Source organism: Trichomonas vaginalis, chromosome V (genome assembly GCF_026262505.1).
Source record: "Trichomonas vaginalis G3 chromosome V, whole genome shotgun sequence".
NCBI lineage: Eukaryota > Parabasalia > Trichomonadida > Trichomonadidae > Trichomonas > Trichomonas vaginalis.
In genome coordinates this window covers 27,651,734-27,672,911 of record NC_067207.1, presented here as the reverse complement: position 1 = coordinate 27,672,911, position 21,178 = coordinate 27,651,734, and the positions used below count along the sequence as shown (strand labels likewise).

The window sequence follows — 21,178 nt, the reverse complement described above, 5'->3', positions numbered from 1 at the left end:
GAAGGCTTCATGGAGTACTTGCTGCCATTCAAGACGGAAATAAGAAAGGACACAATCTCAGACTAACAGTAAAAGATTTGGACGGTCATATATACTACTCACATGGCAATGTCACAACAGCTGCAATGCTTCTTGACGCTTTCAAGACTACAAAGAGAGAACAAATGGTTGACTCCGACTCAGACATTTTGAATGCAATTGAAGGAATTGCAAGTGTAAAGTTTGAATGGTACCAACCTAACCCTCGAGCAGTCAGACAACATGTTTGTTAGATGAGAAATATGAAGTAAAAACGTTTACTTTTAAAACCATATATTTTTACATATATTAAATGTTTCAGGTTGAAAAACAAAGAACAAAAGTAGCAGATACAAAACCATTAGACTATATCTTTACAAACGCCGGTAGGACTATATCAGATGAAGAAATTTCATCCGGTGCTTACAGGTTTGACTATCCAATTCGTTGGCTTCAAAGTCCTTCAGATGCAAAGGCAATAGGATTTAGAAGAGTTTTGTTTTCAAATAGAACTAACGCTTTTATGTTTGCAGTATATTTTCATGGGCAGTATGAAGGTTCTGATGGTCTAATAGACAAATTTGATGAAATGAGAATCTTTACAGTTCGTTCAGACGAAAGTCTTGAGAAAACTCTAAATGACTTTCAAACTCAAATAAACAAATACTACTGGGAATTTCAAGAAAAATACGACTCTTTACTAAATGGAACATACTATCTGAAACTAGAATATGACAAGATGAACTCCACAGTTTCATTTCAAAGGATTGAAATTAACCCTCGAAGAAGTACACAGTTTTTATTTTGGGAAGTAGACAAACGTTCTTGGGCGCAATTTCTTCGGTTACTAAACCAGAACGAACCATTACCACCTGACGGTCCGTTTAAATTTATACTTCCACCAGCAGATTTGACAGTTTATAGAAACGTGTTTGACCCTCAAAATGTCATGTGTCATGCAAGTTTCAGTTCAAGCAACAACAGTTTTCTTTGTATTGGTAAGGACTTTTATGACTTTGCTTCTAAATTCTACGAACCACATAGTAACAGTTTCTCTGACTTTCAAGTTTGGTTCACAACAAACGGTGTGCAGCATATTATACCATTGTACTATGACTTTTATCTCGAATTGTCTTTCATATACAACTACGGAAAAGTGCTGAAAAAGTATTGAAAAATATATTTTAGGGTAGAAGGGTATATCTACCCCGTTTTCTACCCTCATTTCTACCCGTTGAATTTTCATGAATTTCCTTAAGACAGCAAAAAAGTGAAGTTAAACGTTAAGGTTTACTGAATTGGCTGAAGAACTGGTTGGATGTCGCCTTCTGAGGTTATGAAGAACGGCCGTCCTGAGAAGTGGAACAGTGCTCTGAGAATTTGTATAATTCGTGGAATTGGACTCTCTCTGTTTGGAAGTTGTATCCATGGGCGCTTTGCAAAGAACTTGAGAAGAGCTTCTTTCTTCATCTCCTTTATGTCGTCTACAGGAGTTTTTTCTGGTATTTGAATTGGAATTCCGGTTTCAATTTCGATTTTCAGCGCACCTCTTCCAGACAACCAGAAGCCGAGGGACTTGTTGGCTTTGTCCTTGCCCAAGTACTGCTTAACAACTTCATTTATCTCTATAAGGTAAATTGCCTCATCTAATGGCTCGACCTCGTCCATTGCTACTGTTTCAGAACTAGTCTTGTACTTTTTCAGAACAATACTTGTACTGTTTCAGAACTAGTCTTGTACTTTTTCAGTACAATACTTGCACTGCTTCAGAACAATACTTGTACTTTTTCAGAACAAGACTTGTACTGTTTCAGAACAATACTTGTACTTTTTCAGAACAATACTTGTACTTTTTCAGAACAAGACTTGTACTTTTTCAGAACAAGACTTGAACTTTTTCAGAACAAATTTCCCGTAAAAGCTCTCAATTTGTGAGAAAAATTTTCTGTTTCAGAACAAGACTTGTACTTTTTCAGAACAATACTTGTACTGTTTCAGAACAATATTTGCACTTTTTCAGAACAATACTTGTACTGTTTCAAGACAATATTTGTACTGTTTCAAGACAATATTTGTACTGTTTCAAGACAATATTTGTACTGTTTCAAGACAATATTTGCACTGTTTCAAGACAATATTTGTACTGTTTCAAGACAATATTTGTACTGTTTCAAGACAATATTTGTACTGTTTCAAGACAATGTCCGACGGTTAAGCCACAAACGAATGTCCGACGGTTAAGCCACAAACGAATGTCCGACGTACCACCAAAAAATATATTTTAGGGTAGAAGGGTATATCTACCCTCATTTCTACCCTCATTTCTACCCTCGTAGAAAACACACAAAACTCTTGAACTTTGTATAAAAAAAGCAACCCGCGGAAAACAGCGGGTTGGTATATTCTTCACAAAATGCTTGTTTTTGAGGTCGAGCCATTTTTGGCTCCACCGTATTTTTAAACCAAACTCGTTCATTTTGTGCTGAAATAAAATAAAGGTAGTCCACCAAAAAATATTTTTATTTTTATTGTAAGAACATGTTTGCAACAACAGCACCAAACTCGTTAGTCATGAACCCAACTTCAATGTTAGTAGAGATGAAAAGCTTCATTCCTTCTTCATATACTTTCGAAACAGAAATCCAGAAGATAAAGCAAGAACTTCTCCAAGGAGATTTAGACTGTAGTGCAAAAGATGAAACAAATGAACAGTATCTTTATGAAATGCAAGATATTATAGACCATTTGCCTAAACTTCCTGAAATACAACAACAAAAACTCACTATTCCAGAATTCGATGAAATTGAAGTCAGACTGACTGACTCAGTAGAAATAAAGAAGTTCATACGAAAGGTAAACTATGAGTTTCTTGGATTTCATTGCAACCACAAAGTCATTGACATATATAAATCTGAAGAATTTAAGACCTACGACAACTTTGTTTCGTTAGTTGCTGAGTGTGTCTTGCAGATAAGAGATAAAGATAGAAGAGGTAAGGTATGGAACCAACAGATAAAACCAGCAACCTTTGAGTTAAAGAAAACCATCTACGCCTTAGTCATACTAGCAGGACAAATTTCAGAATATAACGCAAAAATGAACTCACAATGTTCTAAATGTAAAGCAGCAAAGGAAATATAACTACTCCGTCAAAGAGATAGAAGAATGAGAAAGACCATACTGACTTAAAGAAAGAAAGAGAAACCAGCAGAAGATAAAATGGACATGTTGACATTTCTGAACAAAAACTATCCAACTGCTAACGATTTCCTTCTTTCAGATGTCAAGAAGAAATATAAAGAAACCTTCGGCATAGTTAAAATTTTTGATATCCTTCGTGAAGAAATAGAAGCTACAAAACTGTTTAAAGTCATGAACCATCACAACATATACCATGTAAAACGCTTGTAAAACTTATGGTAGAAATGAGGGTAGAAAACGGGGTAGATATACCCTTCTACCCTAAAATATATTTTTGCTGAATTCAGCACAAAATTCTGAGTAAAATGACATATGGAACACATACTTTTTCAGTAAGGACATATGGGGTAGAAATGAGGGTAGAAAACGGGGTAGATATACCCTTCTACCCTAAAATATATTTTTGTCTGATTTACGCTCATTACGAAGAAGTCTTGACAAAACATTTACGAAGAAGTATATTTCCTGTGTTGTTGTCAAAATGTCATGTTGTCACACTTTTTCAGAGAAGTTCATTTAACCGAGTGACCTGGTCGCCTAAAATATATTTTATTGAATTCAGTACAAATTTCATGAATTTCCTTAAGATAGAAAAAATAAAGTTAGTTTTTTTAAAATATTTTTTTTATTTTGTATGTAAGAACAGGAAATGACAAACACTGAGTTTGAAACAGTTAAAAAGATAGACAATGACACCAAATTGGTTAGAATTGGTGATTTAAACGTAAGATACTCAAAGAAATACAACAAATATTCTTTGTCAGACATTCTAACACTATCTGAAAAGAAAACATCCCACGACTGGGTTAGAAATGCTTCTACTCAGAAAATTTTGACAAAAAATCCTGAGCTTATGATATCGGTAAGATTCTATGGAACAAGAACATATCTTATAGACAAAAGTCTTATACCAATAGTTTTGTTATGGTTAGACCCAGTTGTTGGATATAACTTCATAACATATGGTTCGTTCGATACGGAACGTTGCAGTGAAGGCTTACTTTACATCGTTCAGAAACCGAAGGACTTCAATACAAAAAGATATAAGATAGGAAGAACATATAATATAACTCAAAGATATGACAGTACAGTCAATAGAGTCAAGGTTGTGTTTGTTAATGATATGAGAGCTGCAGAAACAGAACTACTTGAAAAGTTTGAGAAAATGTATGGTGCTCCCATAAAAGGTAAAGAAACGTTTGAAGTAGATGAGATAGGTAAAGCTATAAAATTATTTGACGAAGTTGCTGAAAAATACATGTAAAATAACGTTTACCATGTAAAACGTTTATAAAATAACTGGGGTAGAAAAGAGGGTAGAAAAGAGGGTAGATATACCCATCTACCCTAAATTATATTTTTATTGAATTCAGCAACAAATTTCATGAATTTCCTTAAGATAGAAAAAATAAAGTTAATTTTATTTTTTTTATTTTTTTATTTTGTATGTAAGAACAGAAATGTCAACAACAGAGAACACAACAACTGCTATCGTTCATGAAGCCATAAATGAAGAATACGAGTACATACAGTTTAACAAACAACTCCGTCTCATTCGTTCGGTCAAAGACGATATGTACCAAATGCAAAGTATTTTGACAGCATGTTTTGCTCCAGATACTAAGCTTCCTAAAGACTGGTTTAGGAACCAAAGCACACAAGAACTATTAAATGAAGCACAGCGAGTAGGGAAAAAATCTTACTCGCCTAAAACTCATGAAAACAGTGAAGAACAGCGAGTAGGTAAAAAACCCCAGTCGCCAAAACTCTATGAAAATCGTGAAAAATTGCCAAACGGTTTGAGAGGATATTATGTACATAGACTTCTTGTAAATGCTGTTGCAATGTGGGCTTCGCCTCGTTATGCTTGGAATATTTACAGACTTCTTGACGAAATTCACAGACAAGAACGTGAAGAGCTAGAGAACAAGCTTGAAGCAAAAGACAAAAACATTCAGAAAAGAATACCACGTTCGGTACCAAAAGGAAAGGAAAAGAACTATAAGTATATGATTTATACTGAAGAGATGGAAAATGAAGAAGATAAAGATATGGTTATGTTGCATTTAGTCAGAAGAAACAACAAAAGCTTTTACGACCTTGCTAAGATTTACAAATCTGACAGAAATTGGTTCTATCGCGAAAACTTACCGATTTCAATGACACCGAATGAAGATGTGAAACAAATAGTTCAAGATACTTTACCTCAAACACACTATGATATGAAAGGTTGTACAATACTTACCTTCAAAGAAGATTTGCCATTGTTAAAGGAAAAAATAACAGAGTATTTTGACAACTTCAAACAAGCAGAGTAAATGAACCATTTATTTTTCAAGCTTGACACCAAAGATGGCTCATGTAGCTCTAGATGGTAAATTGTCTTGTCAAATCCTTCTGGCATTCCGAGTCCTTCCATCCGACAAGAAAAGTTCTTCCTTCCGACAGAAAAAGTTTTTCCATCCGACAAGAAAAAATTTTCCCGACAACTGGAAAAAATTTTCCATAAGACAGGAAAAAATTTTCCATCAGACAGGAAAAAATTTTCCATCAGACAGGAAAAAATTTTCCATCAGACAGGAAAAAATTTTCCATCAGACAGGAAAAAATTTTCCATCAGACAGGAAAAAATTTTCCATCAGACAGGAAAAAATTTTCCATCAGACAGGAAAAAATTTTCCATCAGACAGGAAAAAATTTTCCATCAGACAGGAAAATATTTTCCCGACAACTGGAAAAATTTTTCCTTCCGACAGGAAGAACTCTTCCATCCGACAGGAAAATATTTTCCTTCCGACAGGAAAAATTTTTCCTTCCGACAGGAAGAACTCTTCCAGTTGTCCGTCCGTAAACCATTCAAATTTTCGAAAATTGAGAACTTTTTGGTCGAACTTCAGAAAAAGTTTTTCCTTCCGACAGGAAAAATTTTTCCATCCGACAGGAAAAATTTTTCCATCAGACAGGAAAAAATTTTCCATCAGACAGGAAAAAATTTCCATCAGACAGGAAAAAATTTTCCATCAGACAGGAAAAATTTTCCATCAGACAGGAAAAAATTTTCCATCAGACAGGAAAAAATTTTCCATCAGACAGGAAAAAATTTTCCATCAGACAGGAAAAAATTTTCCATCAGACAGGAAAAAATTTTCCATCAGACAGGAAAAAATTTTCCATCAGACAGGAAAAAATTTTCCATCAGACAGGAAAAAATTTTCCATCAGACAGGAAAAAATTTTCCATCAGACAGGAAAATATTTTCCATCAGACAGGAAAATATTTTCCATCAGACAGGAAAAAATTTTCCATCAGACAGGAAAAAATTTTCCATCAGACAGGAAAAAATTTTCCATCAGACAGGAAAATATTTTCCCGACAACTGGAAAAATTTTTCCTTCCGACAGGACACAAACGAATGTCCGACGTACCACCAACCGAGTCCATTCCAAAGCCAGAAGAACCGACAGCCCCAGCACCACAACAGACTTACTAAGACTAAACACTTAGATTTTTCAAGCTTGACTTTTTACAATTTGAACTTTGTTCGCGTAGATATGAATTCTGAAAGAAGTATGAGGGTCTTGTATGACTTTGTACTTCTCCCATAGTTCATGTCTGTCAAACTTACCTGCCATGGACTCTTTCATAAGTTCCATGAAATCGTCTTCGGACAATCCAGGGAAAAGTATAATGTCAGTAAGTATTCTTTTAACATCCTTACTTAAACTCTTTGCTGTCTGTACACAAATGACAACTGAGATGTTAAAGTGTCTGAGCTTCTTAAGAATTCGACACATATCTTGTTCTCTGTTCTTTAACAAAGGATGAGAGGCGAAATCATCTAAGATAAGAAGACATCTATGAGGGTAAGTCTTCCAATCGTAAGATTGCAATTTCTTCGAAATGTATTCTATCTCTTTCTGTTTGTTTCTGAAGTGTTTCTTCTCTAATATTCTCTGCATTTCCTCATTTGGGTCTTTAAACTTCGAATTGACATACTCATTTATAGCATTATACTTCAAAACTCTTCTTTGGTACTTCTTTATCCAATCTAACAACTCAGATCTTTATACATACTAACTTAGACTTCTTTATAATATCTTTGAACGAATTGACGGTTTGGTCAAATTGACCAGAAGTACTACAAATAACAACTAACTCATAGAATGGGTTCTTCTCATCTAGTTCTTGTTGTTGTGCAGCCATTTTAAGATAAGTGAAAGTCTTACCCGACCCAGGTGGTGCAATTAGACCTGTTATACCATTCTGAGCAAATAAGAACTTGTCATGTATAGGCTTTATCTGAGCATTTTCTAACTTCCTCTTGTTCTTCTTCAAAACATTCTCAAATTTCTTGTCAATGTCAGCAAACTTTTTTTCTAACATATTTTTAGAAAAATTAAAATTTTTATCTTTTTGAAAATGTCTAGCGATTTCGCTATCTATATTCGAGACAACTTTTCGACAGCAAAACATCTGTCGACCATAAAATCTTACATAGTGTAAACAAGAAAGGTGAATTTGTTCTAAAGTTCTGTTTCTGGGAATATGACAAGAACCATAAAACATTAGCAGAGAAGTCTTAAAATTTGTCAATGACAGACTTGTTGACAGAGATGACGCCGATTGGAAAGATGAAGTCCAACAAAAGTTCTTAGAATGCAAAGAAGCACATGCGCTGTTCTTGAAGATGAAATAGAAACAGAATAGAGAGCTATTAAAGGACAAAGAACTTTTACATAAATATGGTTCTGAGAAATTTGACATAACTCCACCAGAGAAGAAGAAGAAGAGAGAGAAGAAAGAAAAGAAAGTAGAAGAAGAGAAGAAAGAACCAGACCAGTTCCAGAGAAAAAGAAATTTGACATGTAAAAATAAAATTTTATTTTTAGAACATTTCTGGGTCAATGTCAATGTTCTCTTCCTCTTTAGGAGCAAACACTGGCTTAGACTCTAAAATCTTTTTACCCAATTTACCTTGAACTTCAACTATCTTAGACTCATAATATTCATAGTCGTCTGCTTTCTTTGGTTCATAAGGTATAACAAGTTTGTATGCTTTGCCTTCTTTAAGGTTTGAAACCTTCTGTCAAAATTTTCTTTGACTGCTAACAAACCTTCTATGTCTAAGTCTTCAAATTTCGCACCATTTTTAGTCACAATAGCAAACTTAACTGGTTCGATGTTCCAAACTTTGTCAAATGTAGACTTTTCAAAATGGTAGAAGTAAACATTCAAATAAGCGAATGGGTCTAGTTCTTCTTTGACTTCTGTCATGTACTTGTTGACTGAAATATATTTCGTCATCTTTTCTATCGGATAAAAAAATATTTTTTTTAAATTTACTCAGAAAAATTTTTCTTTGTATATACGCCGTTCTGTATGTCTAAAAGATTTTTGACATTTGCCAAGAATGTTCGTTTAGACGCTGCCATATAACCATACTCTTGACAATACTGTTTATATGAATCGTACAATGACCTTTCATCTAAACACTCAAAGTTAGTCTCATCTATAAACAGTTCATATACACTCTTGTTTGCTTCTAACAATGTTTGTCTCTCTTCGGTATATGGAATTTGTCTTGGATTGAACTTAGAAATATCTAATGTCATGAAATATGAGAACAAGTGGTTGTAAAAGTTCAGTGTCAAAGTTTCTGCTAAGTCGTCAAAATATTCTGTATCTTGCATATGAGAATCTGACGTTCTGACAACTACATATCTTCTGTCAGAACTTTCTAACTTCATCGGAACGGCGTTGTTTGAAACCATAATGAAATTTGCAACATTTTCACAAACTCTTTGGTCTTTATATTTTCTTTCAACAACTCCAACTTTGTCTGTTATAAGACTCTTCAAAGCATCTGAGTTCAAAACTTTTGTTGTATCTATACTTTGAAGTTCGTTACATACTATAAGTTTCATATTCTCAATTGAGGAGTTAAACTTGCCACAGATGTTTTCTAAGTTTGTCATATTCGGGTTCGAATAGCCCTCTAACAGTTTGCACAAATATCTGTAAAGAATGTGTTCTTACCTGTTCCTTGTTTTCCAATTATAATGAGAGCAGTTTCATTTTTAGCACTTGGATGTTGTAAGATGTTTGCAAACCAACATAAGATATACTCATAGACTCTTTCGTTTCCATTGCATATAATTTCTTTGACATGGTCTAACCAAGCTTCTATAATATTTTCTTTCCATTCTACTTGTTCGTATTTATATCCAGTGAAGATAGAATAGAAGTTTGGAGAAGGTGTATAGAACTTTATACCACGAACTGAAAAATCTTCTAACTTTGACAATAAGATATCCCAAGCATCTAACATCTTCATTCCAACTTGTACGACTTTTATTTTCTTAAGTTTCTGTCTACATTCTTGTTCTGAAACTATGGTTGCTCTTGGTTTGTTAAAGACAACATCCCATTCTTTCATGACATAACATTCTGGGGCAGAGTCGACATAAATGACTAAACGTTTCAAATTCTCGACTGCTTTGTTATAGTCTCTAAATGGACACATATTTCTGAATGCTTGGAAGTCATAAAAATCTGAAACATCTATTCTGTACATTTTTATAAAAATAAAAAAAATATTTTTTTTATTCTTGACTTTGTTGTTCCATTTGTTGCATTTGTTGTTCTTGAGCTATTTGTTGTTGAAGTTGTTCTTGTAATACAATACTTTCACCAGTTGCATCTTCCAATTCGAAACTTTCTGCCGTCATTGACAAATACATAGGACATAAAAGTTTTACAGGAACAAAGTTTGCGTCGACTAAGGTAAGTTATTTGCTAAAGTGTTTGAGTTACTAAGGTTGAAAACTCTGCATTCGAATGAACAATAGGCAAACCAGCAGAGAAAGTATTGTTTATACGCATAAGTATCTTTTGGTCATAGTAGTTTCTGTCGACATTCGAATAGCACTTTGAACCTAAGTTTGAAACAATATATAAAATAGGTGTACTTAAAGTCAATGGAATAGACATTCCTTGTATGACACCTTTTCCTGTTATAGGAAACTGTTGGTAGTAAAAACCAGATATAAGTTTTGTATTATAGCTCATATCGTTTATAGTAAACTCAGTCGGACATCCAAACATAATGAAACCTGCTCTAGTTGCAGCACATGTTACATCCGTCCTTAAAGTATTAAATAAGTCAACAAAACCTGTTGGTGGTATATCTGAGTAAGTATCTTCAAAGAAGTATTTTTTACCATTCACAACAACAAAGTCTTCTGGTGTCAAAAGAGCAAAACAGGCTTTAGTCGTCATTGTGTTTAAGGTCAGTTTACAATATCGTCCTTGAGGACTTTGTAAGTTTGTTGTTATAGAATTATATGACTCAGGGTTTTTAGTCGTAATAGTATAAACCACTATGTCTTCTGCCATTTACTTAGCAATAAATTTTAATGAAATGTTGTGGTCGTCAAATATTTTTATGACGTCTGGGAAACTATATTTTAAGTTCAACGTTTCACCTCCTTTCATAACGTATATCTTGTCAATGACATTATATGAAACACCACAGCAACAATGTCGGGTTCTATTTCTTTGATGTTTATATCGTCTGCCTCTGTCAAAAGTTTCAATAGTTCTTTCAAAACTTCATGAGGTGCGATGACATATGAGTTCACTTTTACAGGGTTGTGTTCGACCAAGTTTAACATTATACCAAAGCTTGACAAATCTTCTCCTGAGTTTTAAGTTTGTCTTTAAGTTGTTGGTAGTCGTTTCGAATATCTGCAACAGAACTTAAGTCTCTGCTAACTTCAGGATATGTTGGTTGTTCTTTTACAGGAACTATTGTTATACCATCTTCGTCTTCGTATGGTTTCCCCACTTCAACATCTCTTTCTTTGACATTGACAACAACACTTTGACTGTTTGTTTGAGTTGGTGAATTTAACTTCACATCTGCCACCGCCATTAAACCTTTTGAAACACTTACGCTTCTATTTTTCGGAAATGACATTTTACTTAGAATAAAAAGATGGACGTATTCGAGTATCTCTTCGAATTGAAGCAGAACAAAGTTTACACACACAAACAATACAAGTTCATTGACAGAATAGTTCTTTACACAAACAATGGAAAATGTTATAGAATAGCAGTCTTTGCTGAACCAAAATATTTTCATAAAGCAAAGAAAGTTGGTATAACCGAGATGGTGAAAGTTCTTGAAGCAGACAAAAATATAACAACAAAACTGACCGATATTTCTAAAGGTAAGTTTTTAATACAATACTATGTCAAAACTGGCGTACTGTCAATATTTGACGGAGAGAAGTCAGTTCAAGAACAACTTACTGACCTGCTGCCAAAATCTGCTCGATGGAAGCTGTCGTTATGCCAATCTGAGGAGCCCCAGCAGGTTTCATCGAACGAATCTTCAAAAGAGCATCTTCCGTGAAAAGTGCTATTGGTTTTGTAAACTTCTTTGCTTTCATTCATCTGGACCGTCTCTGTCACCAGTATATTGTATTTGAACTGTACCAACAGTTGAAATACCACCCATAAAGTCTTCTGAGTCAGCAAATGGAATGCCAAGCCAAAAGTTTGAACGGTCTCCATTTGTATATTGAGTTTTTTGACCTCCTGTATGAGTCCATACTTTCACATATGGCATAATAGAACTTTGCATTTCAGGGTTAATGGTTGTTGTGAAGTTGTTGTTAAAGTTCATAGCATCTAATGTCAAGTTGTATGACCTCATATCCTCAACTGTAGAATATTCTTCTCTTGGATATATTTGCCATCTATGTTTATATGGTATTTAATACCAGGGTTGTAGAAGCAAGAATAGTCATTTATAGTTCGTCTGAACAGTACAAACATAGTATCTGCATGTTTCATTGCAGTTGTTAAGCAATATCTGTTCTTGCACCTGGGTCAGCACTTTGGTTTCCAACTTCACCTGCAAAGTCTTTGACAGATATTTGGTGTATAGGGAACATAAGTGGAACTGCAATATATTTGGCAGCTAAAGCATTTGAAATATCTGGGTCCAACATATAGACTGCAAGTCTGCTTTCTATTCTCTTGCATTCAAATTTTTCGCATGTGAACTTAACTGGGTCCCAAGCATCTCCAGCAGCATTGAAATAATAGTTTACTTCAGTGTTGAGGTTTGAGAAACCAAAGTCTAAGTCAACTTTGTTTTTGCAAAAGTCGGCGAATGACATTTTATTTGTTCCCACTACTTCTGTAAGAGTGAATGGGTCTTGTGTTGGTGCAATGACTAAGTTATTTTTGCTTGGAGTAAGTTCGATAGAAATTTTTCCTGCCCAGTTTGGCAAGTATCTTAAAAACTGAAGATGAGGAAAGATGACAAAGGAACTCTAAGTTTCAGTTTTACTTTGGTTACTGCTGCTGCAGTTTGTCCAGAAAGGTTAACATAAACTCCTGGAACGTTAGGGTCAAGTCTTCTTATTTTCTCAATAGTTGCATACTGGTCTGTTTGTTCTCTAGCTTGTGGTTGTACTGAGTTTCTCAAAGCGAACCATTCATAGTTTGCCCATGTTACTGTTTGAACTAAGTCAGAGTTAGAATATATCTTATATCCCATGAAAACTTCTGGAGCATATTGGTATCCGACATAGAAAATTCCATTGCAACCTTTCTTGTCAGACAACTTGGCAGAAGGTTTTATTTCAATGTCTTGTTCCACGTATAAGAAAGAGTTGTCAATAGAAATAATATGAAACCTGTCGCAAGCAATATCTACTGTTGTTGAAGAACCTTCTCCAAACTCACCTACGTTTCCATAAGAAACAGCAGTTGTATATTCGTAAGTTCCAGGAACTATTTCTGACCTTCTAATGGCATTGTCGCATTCGTTATACCATTCGGAAACATTTCCATTCATAGCATCCAAAACTGTTGGCGTTATATTTCTGAGCGGCGTACATTTCATATGAGTAAAAATATAGAATAGTTGGATTTATATGTCATAATAGAACCCACGTGGACCAAGCTTTACTTTCTTCCTGACTGAGTTTTTAACTCTTCTTTTTCCTTCATTGCCCTCTGCTTGAAGTTGTTGCATCTTTGCATTATGTTCATCTAGTATGTTGCAAATTTCCCATGTCCTTTTTGCCTTTTGGCTCTGGTCGCCCATCTCAGGTAACCTATATCCTAGAAAGAGTTTGTCATAGTTGTATTTGAGTCTTCGCGTATTGTTTGCATGACTCTTTCCTGAGTTTCCGGTTCAAGCTCTTCAAACAGTGCCTGTCCATATGGAATAAGCTCGTTTCCAAATATATGTTTTTGTAGCCATTCTGGTTTTCTTTCCATGTTACCAACTATATCTTTTGTGAATGGGAAAGCTTTTACCCAATCTTTCAGTCTTGCGTCGTTTATTTCTGTAGTTGGTTTTATTTTGTCAAGGAACATGTTTTTCAATACTAACATTTCATTTGGTACTGTCCATTTGAGTTTAAATATTCATCCCTTCTCGGTTCATTGTCTGCAAAGTAAGTTTTTATGACATTTTGTAAACTTTCGTTTGCAAGGTCATGTACAATAGGTTCTCTTCCTTCTATCTCCCTAACTTTCTTTCTAAACTCTTCACCAAATATACCATCTCTATGGTTCTGTGTAGTTCTTTGAGATAAATGTTTTAGAACGTCAGGTGTTATATTTCCATCAGCCATGTTCATTTCATACTGGTCCAAAATATCTGCATCTTTCATATCTTTCAATGGCATTAAAGCCGCGCTGAAAATACCAGCTATATCTGGTTCACCATTCACTTCCATTGCGTCTACAACTTCTTGGAATTGTGGTTGTAAGTTTATGAACCACCTATCCGGATTAGCTTTATGACCCCATCTCATTGTAGTTCCATCGTCTGCAGAAACAAAAGTAGGTTTGTTTCCATCTTGTTAGGTTCTGAATGAACTTTAAACAATGTTTCATTTCTATATGTTTTCTTGAAATTTAACCTTTTATTTTCACCGAGTTCATCCGAAGATTGAACGTTAAATGCTCGTAAGTAAAAAGGGTGGTTGTATTTGTGTACATTTTTTTCAGTTCTTCCATTCTATGCTGGATATTTTTCATCTGATGTTGGAGTCTTTTGTATGTCGGCAAACATTTTTCGATATTCTTCTACTATGTCAGCCGAATCTTTCTTAGACTCTTGGAAAGATTCCATATTCACCTCATGCTCTTGTTGAGGGTCAAGATTTTTCGGCTGTTCCAAATCTTCATCTAGTTCTGTGAAGTTAGTTTCCAAAGGAGTGACTTGTTCGTTTCCTTCAGGCTCTTCTAGCTGTTGTTGCTGAACTATTTCTTCCATGTCTGGTTGTATCTGAACTTCTTCCTGTGGAGTTTCTTGTACCTCATCTGCTGGCATTTCATATATTCCGAGACCGTTTTCAACAATTTCCCTATCTACGTCATCCGCATTCATAAGCTTTTGTTCTTTCGTTCCGTCTCTATTTTTTACGCGTTTCATGACGAAAGTTGAATTGTCATTTAGCTCTGACATCAAATATCTCGGAGTAAATCCATCCATGTCATTTGGATGATATGCTATTAAATCATATCCCTTAGCGAGCTTGTATTTTCCAGGTTTGAGATTATATCCGTTTTGGTGCTGAGCCATAAAGCTAAATAGGTTCGGGTCAGTATTTCCATCCTTGAACTTTCCAATAGCTTCTTTATATCTGTCACTAAAGTCAACAGTATCTGGGAAACCACACTCTTCTTTAAGCATTTTTAAGAATTCTTGGTTTCCTTGTTCTCTACTTCTTTTATGTCCTTGCTCTGTTTGTGGTTGTTGTTGTGCAGGGTTTTGAACTGTTGGTTGCTGTGCAGGGTTTTGAACTGTTGGTTGTTGTTGTGGTGCTGGATTTTGAACTGTTGGTTGTTGTGTTGGTTTTGGTGCATGCCTGTGTCTGTGTCCATGTGACGATGTAAATGTTTTAGGTAGTCCTGGTGCAGGTGCTTCTCTTGGAGGGTTTGGTGGTATATAAGTTCCACTAGCTAGTATATAAGTTCCACCAGCTGGTATATAAGTTCCACCAGCTGGCACATATGTTCCATCTGCAGCATAGTGTCCTACCTGACTTTTCGTTCTTAAGAAAGCATTTACTAGGTCTGTTTTGGTCTGTTGTAACTCTTTTTCTTGACTTTCCACAACAGTTGCTCTAACGGCGTCATAGGCACTTTGAACTGCCTGTCTCGTTGCTGCATCTGTTATTTTCGTCATATTTTGTGCTACTTCTTTTAACTCTTTGTCGAAACCTTCAGACTTCAGTTTCTTTCCAGATGAGAAGTCGTTCACTTGTTTCACCTTACTATGAAGAGCTTCGAAGGCGTTCTTAAAGTCAGCATTTGTTAAAGCTTCATTTGAACTGTCTTCATCCGCTTGTATTTTTGTCCTTATTGACCCTATGAGTTGGGCTGCTTTAGCGTTGGCTTGGGCATCTAACCAGTCATTGTTAGCTTTTATATATTCTGCGCTTTTCATTGCCTTTTGCATAGCCGCGTCGTTATTTTTACTTTCTTGTGCTAAGTTTTCATACTGTACGGTTTGGTTTTGCAACTGTAAAAGTTTTTCTGCCTTTACATTTGCTTCAACTTCTTTTTTATACTCATCGCTATCCATATATGTCTTCAGGGCTTTTTGTTTTATCTCTTCATCTTTCAGTACTTTATATCGAGTAGTATGGTTTTTCAAATTTACAACATCTTGTTCCATTTTTGCTACTTCTGCTGCTTTTTCTGACACTTTTTTCGCATATTCCTCTGTACTTAGTTCTTTCAGTTGTTCTTCTTTCTTCTTTTTCTCTACGTTTAACTCATTGAGTTTCTTTGTGTGTCTGTCATATTCTAGTTTCTTTTCGTTTTCACTTATTTGCTTCTGTATGTCTATGTTTGACTTTTTGACATCTGTTATTTGATTTTTGAGTGAACTCAAATTCATTTGACTTTGAGGGTTATAGGCTGTTCCGTCTGCAGCTCCACCATAGCCTGCCATTTTCGCTAAAAGTGCCGCTCTTAAACCTCCACTCTGTGCACCAACAACTCGGTTTAAAAGCATAGGATTGCTTGACATTTGTTGCAACATAGTGGGGTCATTCATCATTTGTTGTTGCAACTGTTGTTGTGGTGTCAGTTTTACTATTGGATGTTTCAATGCTCTCTTCCTCTTACGTATATTCTTACGTAGCTTACGTGGCATTTTAAGTGAAGTTAAAAAGCGGCTTTTGACAGATGTTTTATTGAGACTTCTTCGTAAAGACTTTGTTGAGACTTCTTCGTAAATGAGTGTAAATGACCCAAAAATATATTTTAGGTAGAAGGGTATATCTACCCCGTTTTCTACCCTCTTTTCTACCCTCTTGAATTTTCATGAATTTCTTCGTAAAGACTTTGTCAAGACTTTTCGTAAAGACTTTGTTAAGACTTCTTCGTAAAGACTTTGTTGAGACTTCTTCGTAAAGACTTTGTAAAGAAAGTTCATGAAAATTCAAGAGGGTAGAAAAGAGGGTAGAAAAGAGGGTAGATATACCCTTCTACCCTAAAATATATTTTTGGGTCATTTACGCTCATTGTCTATGTTTTGTTGAGACTTCTTCATCTAATTTCTCATGAACTTTCTTGTCTATGTTTTGTAAAGACTTTGTCAAGACTTCTTCGTAAAGACTTTCTTGTCTATGTTTTGTAAAGTTCTTCGTAAAGACTTTGTAAAGACTTTGTAAAGACTTTGTCAAGACTTCTTCGTAAATGTTTTGTCAAGACTTCTTCGTAAAGACTTTGTTGAGACTTCTTCGTAAAGACTTTGTAAAGAAAGTTCATGAAAATTCAAGAGGGTAGAAAAGAGGGTAGAAAAGAGGGTAGATATACCCTTCTACCCTAAAATATATTTTTGGGTCATTTACGCTCATTGTCTATGTTTTGTTGAGACTTCTTCATCTAATTTCTCATGAACTTTCTTGTCTATGTTTTGTAAAGACTTTGTCAAGACTTCTTCGTAAAGACTTTCTTGTCTATGTTTTGTAAAGTTCTTCGTAAAGACTTTGTAAAGACTTTGTAAAGACTTTGTCAAGACTTCTTCGTAAATGTTTTGTCAAGACTTCTTCGTAAAGACTTTGTTGAGACTTCTTCGTAAAGACTTTGTTGAGACTTCATTTATACTCATTCATCCTCAGGGCTAGAAGGCACGAAGTGCCTGGAAGCCCCACTACCTTTTTTTTTTTTTTTTTTTTTATACTAATATCAAAACTTTAATGATTTTTTTTCCTCAGTAAAATATTTATTAAGAAAAATCGTGTAGCAAAATGATGCAAAACTCTTAACTCTCTTAAATGTTATCCATATTTCCAGTATTGAAAGGTTTTGTCTGTTAGATATTTGTCAAAGGATTTTAAAATAATGTACAAGCATCCTTAGTACATTTTCCAAACAGATATTATTTCAAAAATGGAATACATATTGTAACCACATCATTATCCTCGGCTAACAATTCCGGCTCCATATTGATTTTATAGTATTCAAGCCAAAAAATAAAAAAATAAACAAACTTAGTAAATTTTTTATTTAACAACAAAAAAATTTAAAATAATTATTATTTCTTCTTTTCCATAATGATTGTTACAGGTTCATCCTGTTTCTTCTTCTTATTGTTAATCAACAACTGAATTTCTGCGTGTTGCAACACATTCCTTACTTGTTCAGAGATTTGTTCAGGCATATCTGCGAACAGTTCTCCTTCTTCTTTCTCAGTTGTCACAGTGATAATTCCAATTCCGTAATCCTTAACAATGACAGTTCCATCTGACATCGACATTGGATTTGTTCCAGAAATTGCCAAAGTGTAGTAAGCAGGCATACACATCTTCACGTCTGCTTCTGCATCAGGAACTTTGAGTTTGCAGGCATCTCCACTGTTCAAATACTCTTCAATGTATTTCTCAGTCTTCTCGTTCTTCGCGATATTCCTCAAACTAAACAACGCAATTAAAACATCAGTTCTTGTCACTTTTTCTGATTTGAGAGCCTTTTCAACTTCCATTTTGAATTCATCGATGTTATTTACCAATGGCTCCAACAAAGTTTTAACGACAACAGGTGCAGGATCTTCTATATACGACATATGTTCCAATATTGTATTTGTCAGATCCAAATCCGCTTGTCCGCCCATGTTTATGTGTTCTTTATAACTTTTGAATGCGTTTTGGTATTGGCCAGTCATACTTGCCAAAACAGCGCATCCTATGTGTAATTGGTTATGGAGACAAGTTTCGTTTGCCGTTAATCTTGATATATTTGGCGAATTCCTCAAGAATTTGATGATGTGATGTGTATCTCTCTTCAAACTTAAATAATGGATATAAGTTGAAGTATCCTGTTGAGAAACAATCGGAGGATCATCAATAGAAAACAAAGTATCAAAGTATAATTTCGCATCACATGGCTGAGCGATTTCCAACACTTTTTGTGGATGTAATGATTTGAATTTCGAAAAAATTAATTTGATTAATCTTCTCGGATTCAAATACAACAAAGGTCTAAAGAACTTAGTGATTGTTGACCTCGCAGTATTCCTATCTCCATCATATTGTTCGAATAACTGCAATGCATCTTCTGGATTGTCACTTAACAAACAACTTTCAGCTCTTAGCTCTAATTCGCTGTCTCCATGTGCCAGTCTTTGAACAACACATGAAAAACCACTTCTAGCTGCATGGTATTTGAATTGGGAGATGTCAATGTGCGGATGATAATCTATATCGATTATCCTGAGGAACAAGCCTTCCCTTATATCTCTTGGTGCCTTTGAATTGAAGATATATTTAAGAATTGTTGGAACTGATAATGCTGGAACAGGAATCGATTCTTGTATCGATTTTGTGGCAATTAAAGTGAATAAATCATCGGCATAAGGTGGTTCAGCATCTTCAAAGCATAAAAACATTGTTCTAACCATGTCAACACTTGTCAAATTTTGAGTCATTGAAAATTTTATCGGACATCTTTTCAAAAAGTTCTCTGCAATTTGACAAGAAATTGACCAGTCGCTTTTGAAGACTGTTTGAAGCCTGTTCTTGCCTGGAGCGTGCAGCCATATAATACACGTGTTTGTCTTGCTGTCTGAGAATGATTTCGACAGGAAAACGTATTTACACGTCTGTGAAATTATTTCTTTGTCTCCTGACTCAATAATTTGGGCAAAAGGTGGTAAAATGTCATCGAAAAAGCGATCAAAGGTATGGAGAACGAATCTGGAGTAGCGGAGTTTGATTCCCACCGCTATCGCTTTTTGTAAAAATGATGCGGATAATGGGGACATCAAAAGTGCGTCTTCTACGTCTTTGTTACAGAAGGATTGAAGCTTATCGAGCTCATCTATAACTCTACTGGTCACTTCTGGTCGAACTTCGTCGCATTTAAGGAGTGAAATACAAAATTCGAGTTTGGACTCTGGATTCGACAAATGCTTGAGTGTATCATCAAGTGTGAGGTCTAAGATGTCACCGCGTGTGATGCAATCAGCAACAAAAGGATATTGTGAATTTGAAAATGTCGGGGAATGGACAAGAAGCAAAATGGCGTTGCGAAGTTGCTGCTTGAGGGCATCAGTGCGTTGTGAACATGAGAAATAGGAAGAATCCCCACAATAAATTGAAACTGCTAATTCAGCGGCATTTGAGAAGTTTCCTTGCTCTAAAAGATGCTTGATACAGCCTTCAAAGTCTTGTATTTCGATTGACCCGTATGGAATTAATGAAATAGAATGAGTTGTTGAACAAATTTTATCAGAATTGAAAGGAAGGTCGTTGTAAACACTGCAAACCTCTTCAAAGATGTTGCATAGTGTAATCTCTGATTTCGTAACAACAGCAAGTAAAATTGGAGAAATGAATCCGATATAAATAATTTCTTCCGGAAATTCAAAGAAACACTTCTTATTAGAGAGTGAAGAATCATTAACTCTGTATATTGTAACATTCTGACCGTCTTGAATTGCTAAATTGAAGTGCCATTCGTTATTTATAAATGAAATATCGCTATTTCCAGAAATTTCGATGTTTGCGATATTCTTAAATGAAAAGATTAAATCATAGATTGATACTTTGTATTTGTGAAGTACTGCAAGGAAAATTATTGATTTATCGATTGAATTACAACAAATTATCTTTTTAATTGGTACCTGTGTATTAAAGGACTCTTTTTCCTTCAAGAATAAGAATAGCGAAATAGTAGAAGCCTCATATTTTCTAATCATGCCATTTTCTTGCGCAACAATGAAGGTTTCGTATGATCCTAAGAATACTGCTGATACTATTTTAGATTTATCTTCGATATTTATTGATGCCAATGCAGATTGCTTCTTGATATCCCATAAAATTATTGTTCCATCTTCATGTGCTGTTAAAGCATAGTTTTCACATGGTGAAATTGCCATGGAAGTTATAATTGAAGCAATATTTTTATATGAGCTGGGGAAAAACACTTTCCTTTCTTTAGATAAATAAAATAAAGGTTGTGATTTTTCAACATTTAAACAAACTACAGATGGAGATGAGCAGCAATCGATTATTTTAGTAATGTTGTTAAGTTCTAAAAATGATTTGAGCTCATCATAAGTCTGAGTTGTATAAGATAAAGAATCTTCCCCAATCATTGTCACTTTTATTCTGATATCATTGCAGTAAATAGATTTTGGTTCCATGGGACTTAGTGCATCACTTTGGAATTATTGGAACTTTTATAACAATACACGTTATGGCTGTGTAGCGGACTTTTCGTTGATTCTTCACTTCAATTGTCAGAAATTTGCGATATTGTATTATAATATATAAGGGAAAGAAATGTATTTAATGGAATCAGCCACATAGGGAAAAAGGAGCTCAATAATTCAAGAGCATTATCTATAATTCAAAACATAAATCGATATTTCCATGTGTGTGTCTATCTCTCCTTTGTGTTATCTACTAGAATC

At 34.8% G+C, this 21,178-nt stretch overlaps 7 protein-coding genes and 3 pseudogenes across 10 annotated transcripts, besides 1 other annotated feature; 3 read left to right on the top strand and 7 right to left on the bottom strand.

The window, feature by feature from the left end:
• Window positions 1-17,442: part of a mobile genetic element that runs on past the window's edge.
• Window positions 332-1,192, top strand: TVAGG3_0414090 (uncharacterized protein; the record flags this gene model as incomplete). Its single annotated transcript, XM_051233196.1, has 1 exon — window positions 332-1,192. One exon carries the CDS (start codon window positions 332-334, stop codon window positions 1,190-1,192), a length of 861 nt encoding a protein of 286 aa, XP_051102926.1.
• Window positions 1,309-1,686, bottom strand: TVAGG3_0414080 (uncharacterized protein; the record flags this gene model as incomplete). Its single annotated transcript, XM_051233195.1, has 1 exon — window positions 1,309-1,686. The coding sequence occupies one exon, from the start codon at window positions 1,684-1,686 to the stop codon at window positions 1,309-1,311; it is 378 nt and encodes a 125-aa protein (XP_051102925.1).
• On the top strand, window positions 2,557-3,159 carry TVAGG3_0414070 (organellar and viral DNA polymerase type B; the record flags this gene model as incomplete). Its single annotated transcript, XM_001315473.2, has 1 exon — window positions 2,557-3,159. One exon carries the CDS (start codon window positions 2,557-2,559, stop codon window positions 3,157-3,159), a length of 603 nt encoding a protein of 200 aa, XP_001315508.2.
• On the top strand, window positions 4,680-5,506 carry TVAGG3_0414060 (KilA, N-terminal/APSES-type HTH, DNA-binding family; the record flags this gene model as incomplete). The annotated part of the gene is made up of 1 exon (XM_051233194.1): window positions 4,680-5,506. A coding segment is annotated over one exon (827 nt), but the record flags the coding sequence as incomplete, so codon positions are not given.
• TVAGG3_0414050 (protein of unknown function, DUF4106 family) lies at window positions 6,729-7,178 on the bottom strand (the record flags this gene model as incomplete). The annotated part of the gene is made up of 1 exon (XM_051233193.1): window positions 6,729-7,178. The coding sequence occupies one exon, from the start codon at window positions 7,176-7,178 to the stop codon at window positions 6,729-6,731; it is 450 nt and encodes a 149-aa protein (XP_051102923.1).
• TVAGG3_0414040 lies at window positions 8,105-8,523 on the bottom strand (annotated as a pseudogene). Its single transcript has one exon. A coding segment is annotated over exon 1 (419 nt).
• On the bottom strand, window positions 9,274-9,390 carry TVAGG3_0414030 (uncharacterized protein; the record flags this gene model as incomplete). Its single annotated transcript, XM_051233192.1, has 1 exon — window positions 9,274-9,390. A coding segment is annotated over one exon (117 nt), but the record flags the coding sequence as incomplete, so codon positions are not given.
• On the bottom strand, window positions 11,714-12,672 carry TVAGG3_0414020 (annotated as a pseudogene). Its single transcript has one exon. A coding segment is annotated over exon 1 (959 nt).
• Window positions 14,182-16,414, bottom strand: TVAGG3_0414010 (annotated as a pseudogene). The gene has a single exon. A coding segment is annotated over exon 1 (2,233 nt).
• Window positions 17,443-17,751: 309 nt separating the features above from the next.
• TVAGG3_0413990 (VPS8 subunit of corvet complex family) lies at window positions 17,752-20,860 on the bottom strand (the record flags this gene model as incomplete). Its single annotated transcript, XM_001300755.1, has 1 exon — window positions 17,801-20,860. One exon carries the CDS (start codon window positions 20,858-20,860, stop codon window positions 17,801-17,803), a length of 3,060 nt encoding a protein of 1,019 aa, XP_001300756.1.
• Between the last annotated feature and the right edge of the window lie 318 nt (window positions 20,861-21,178).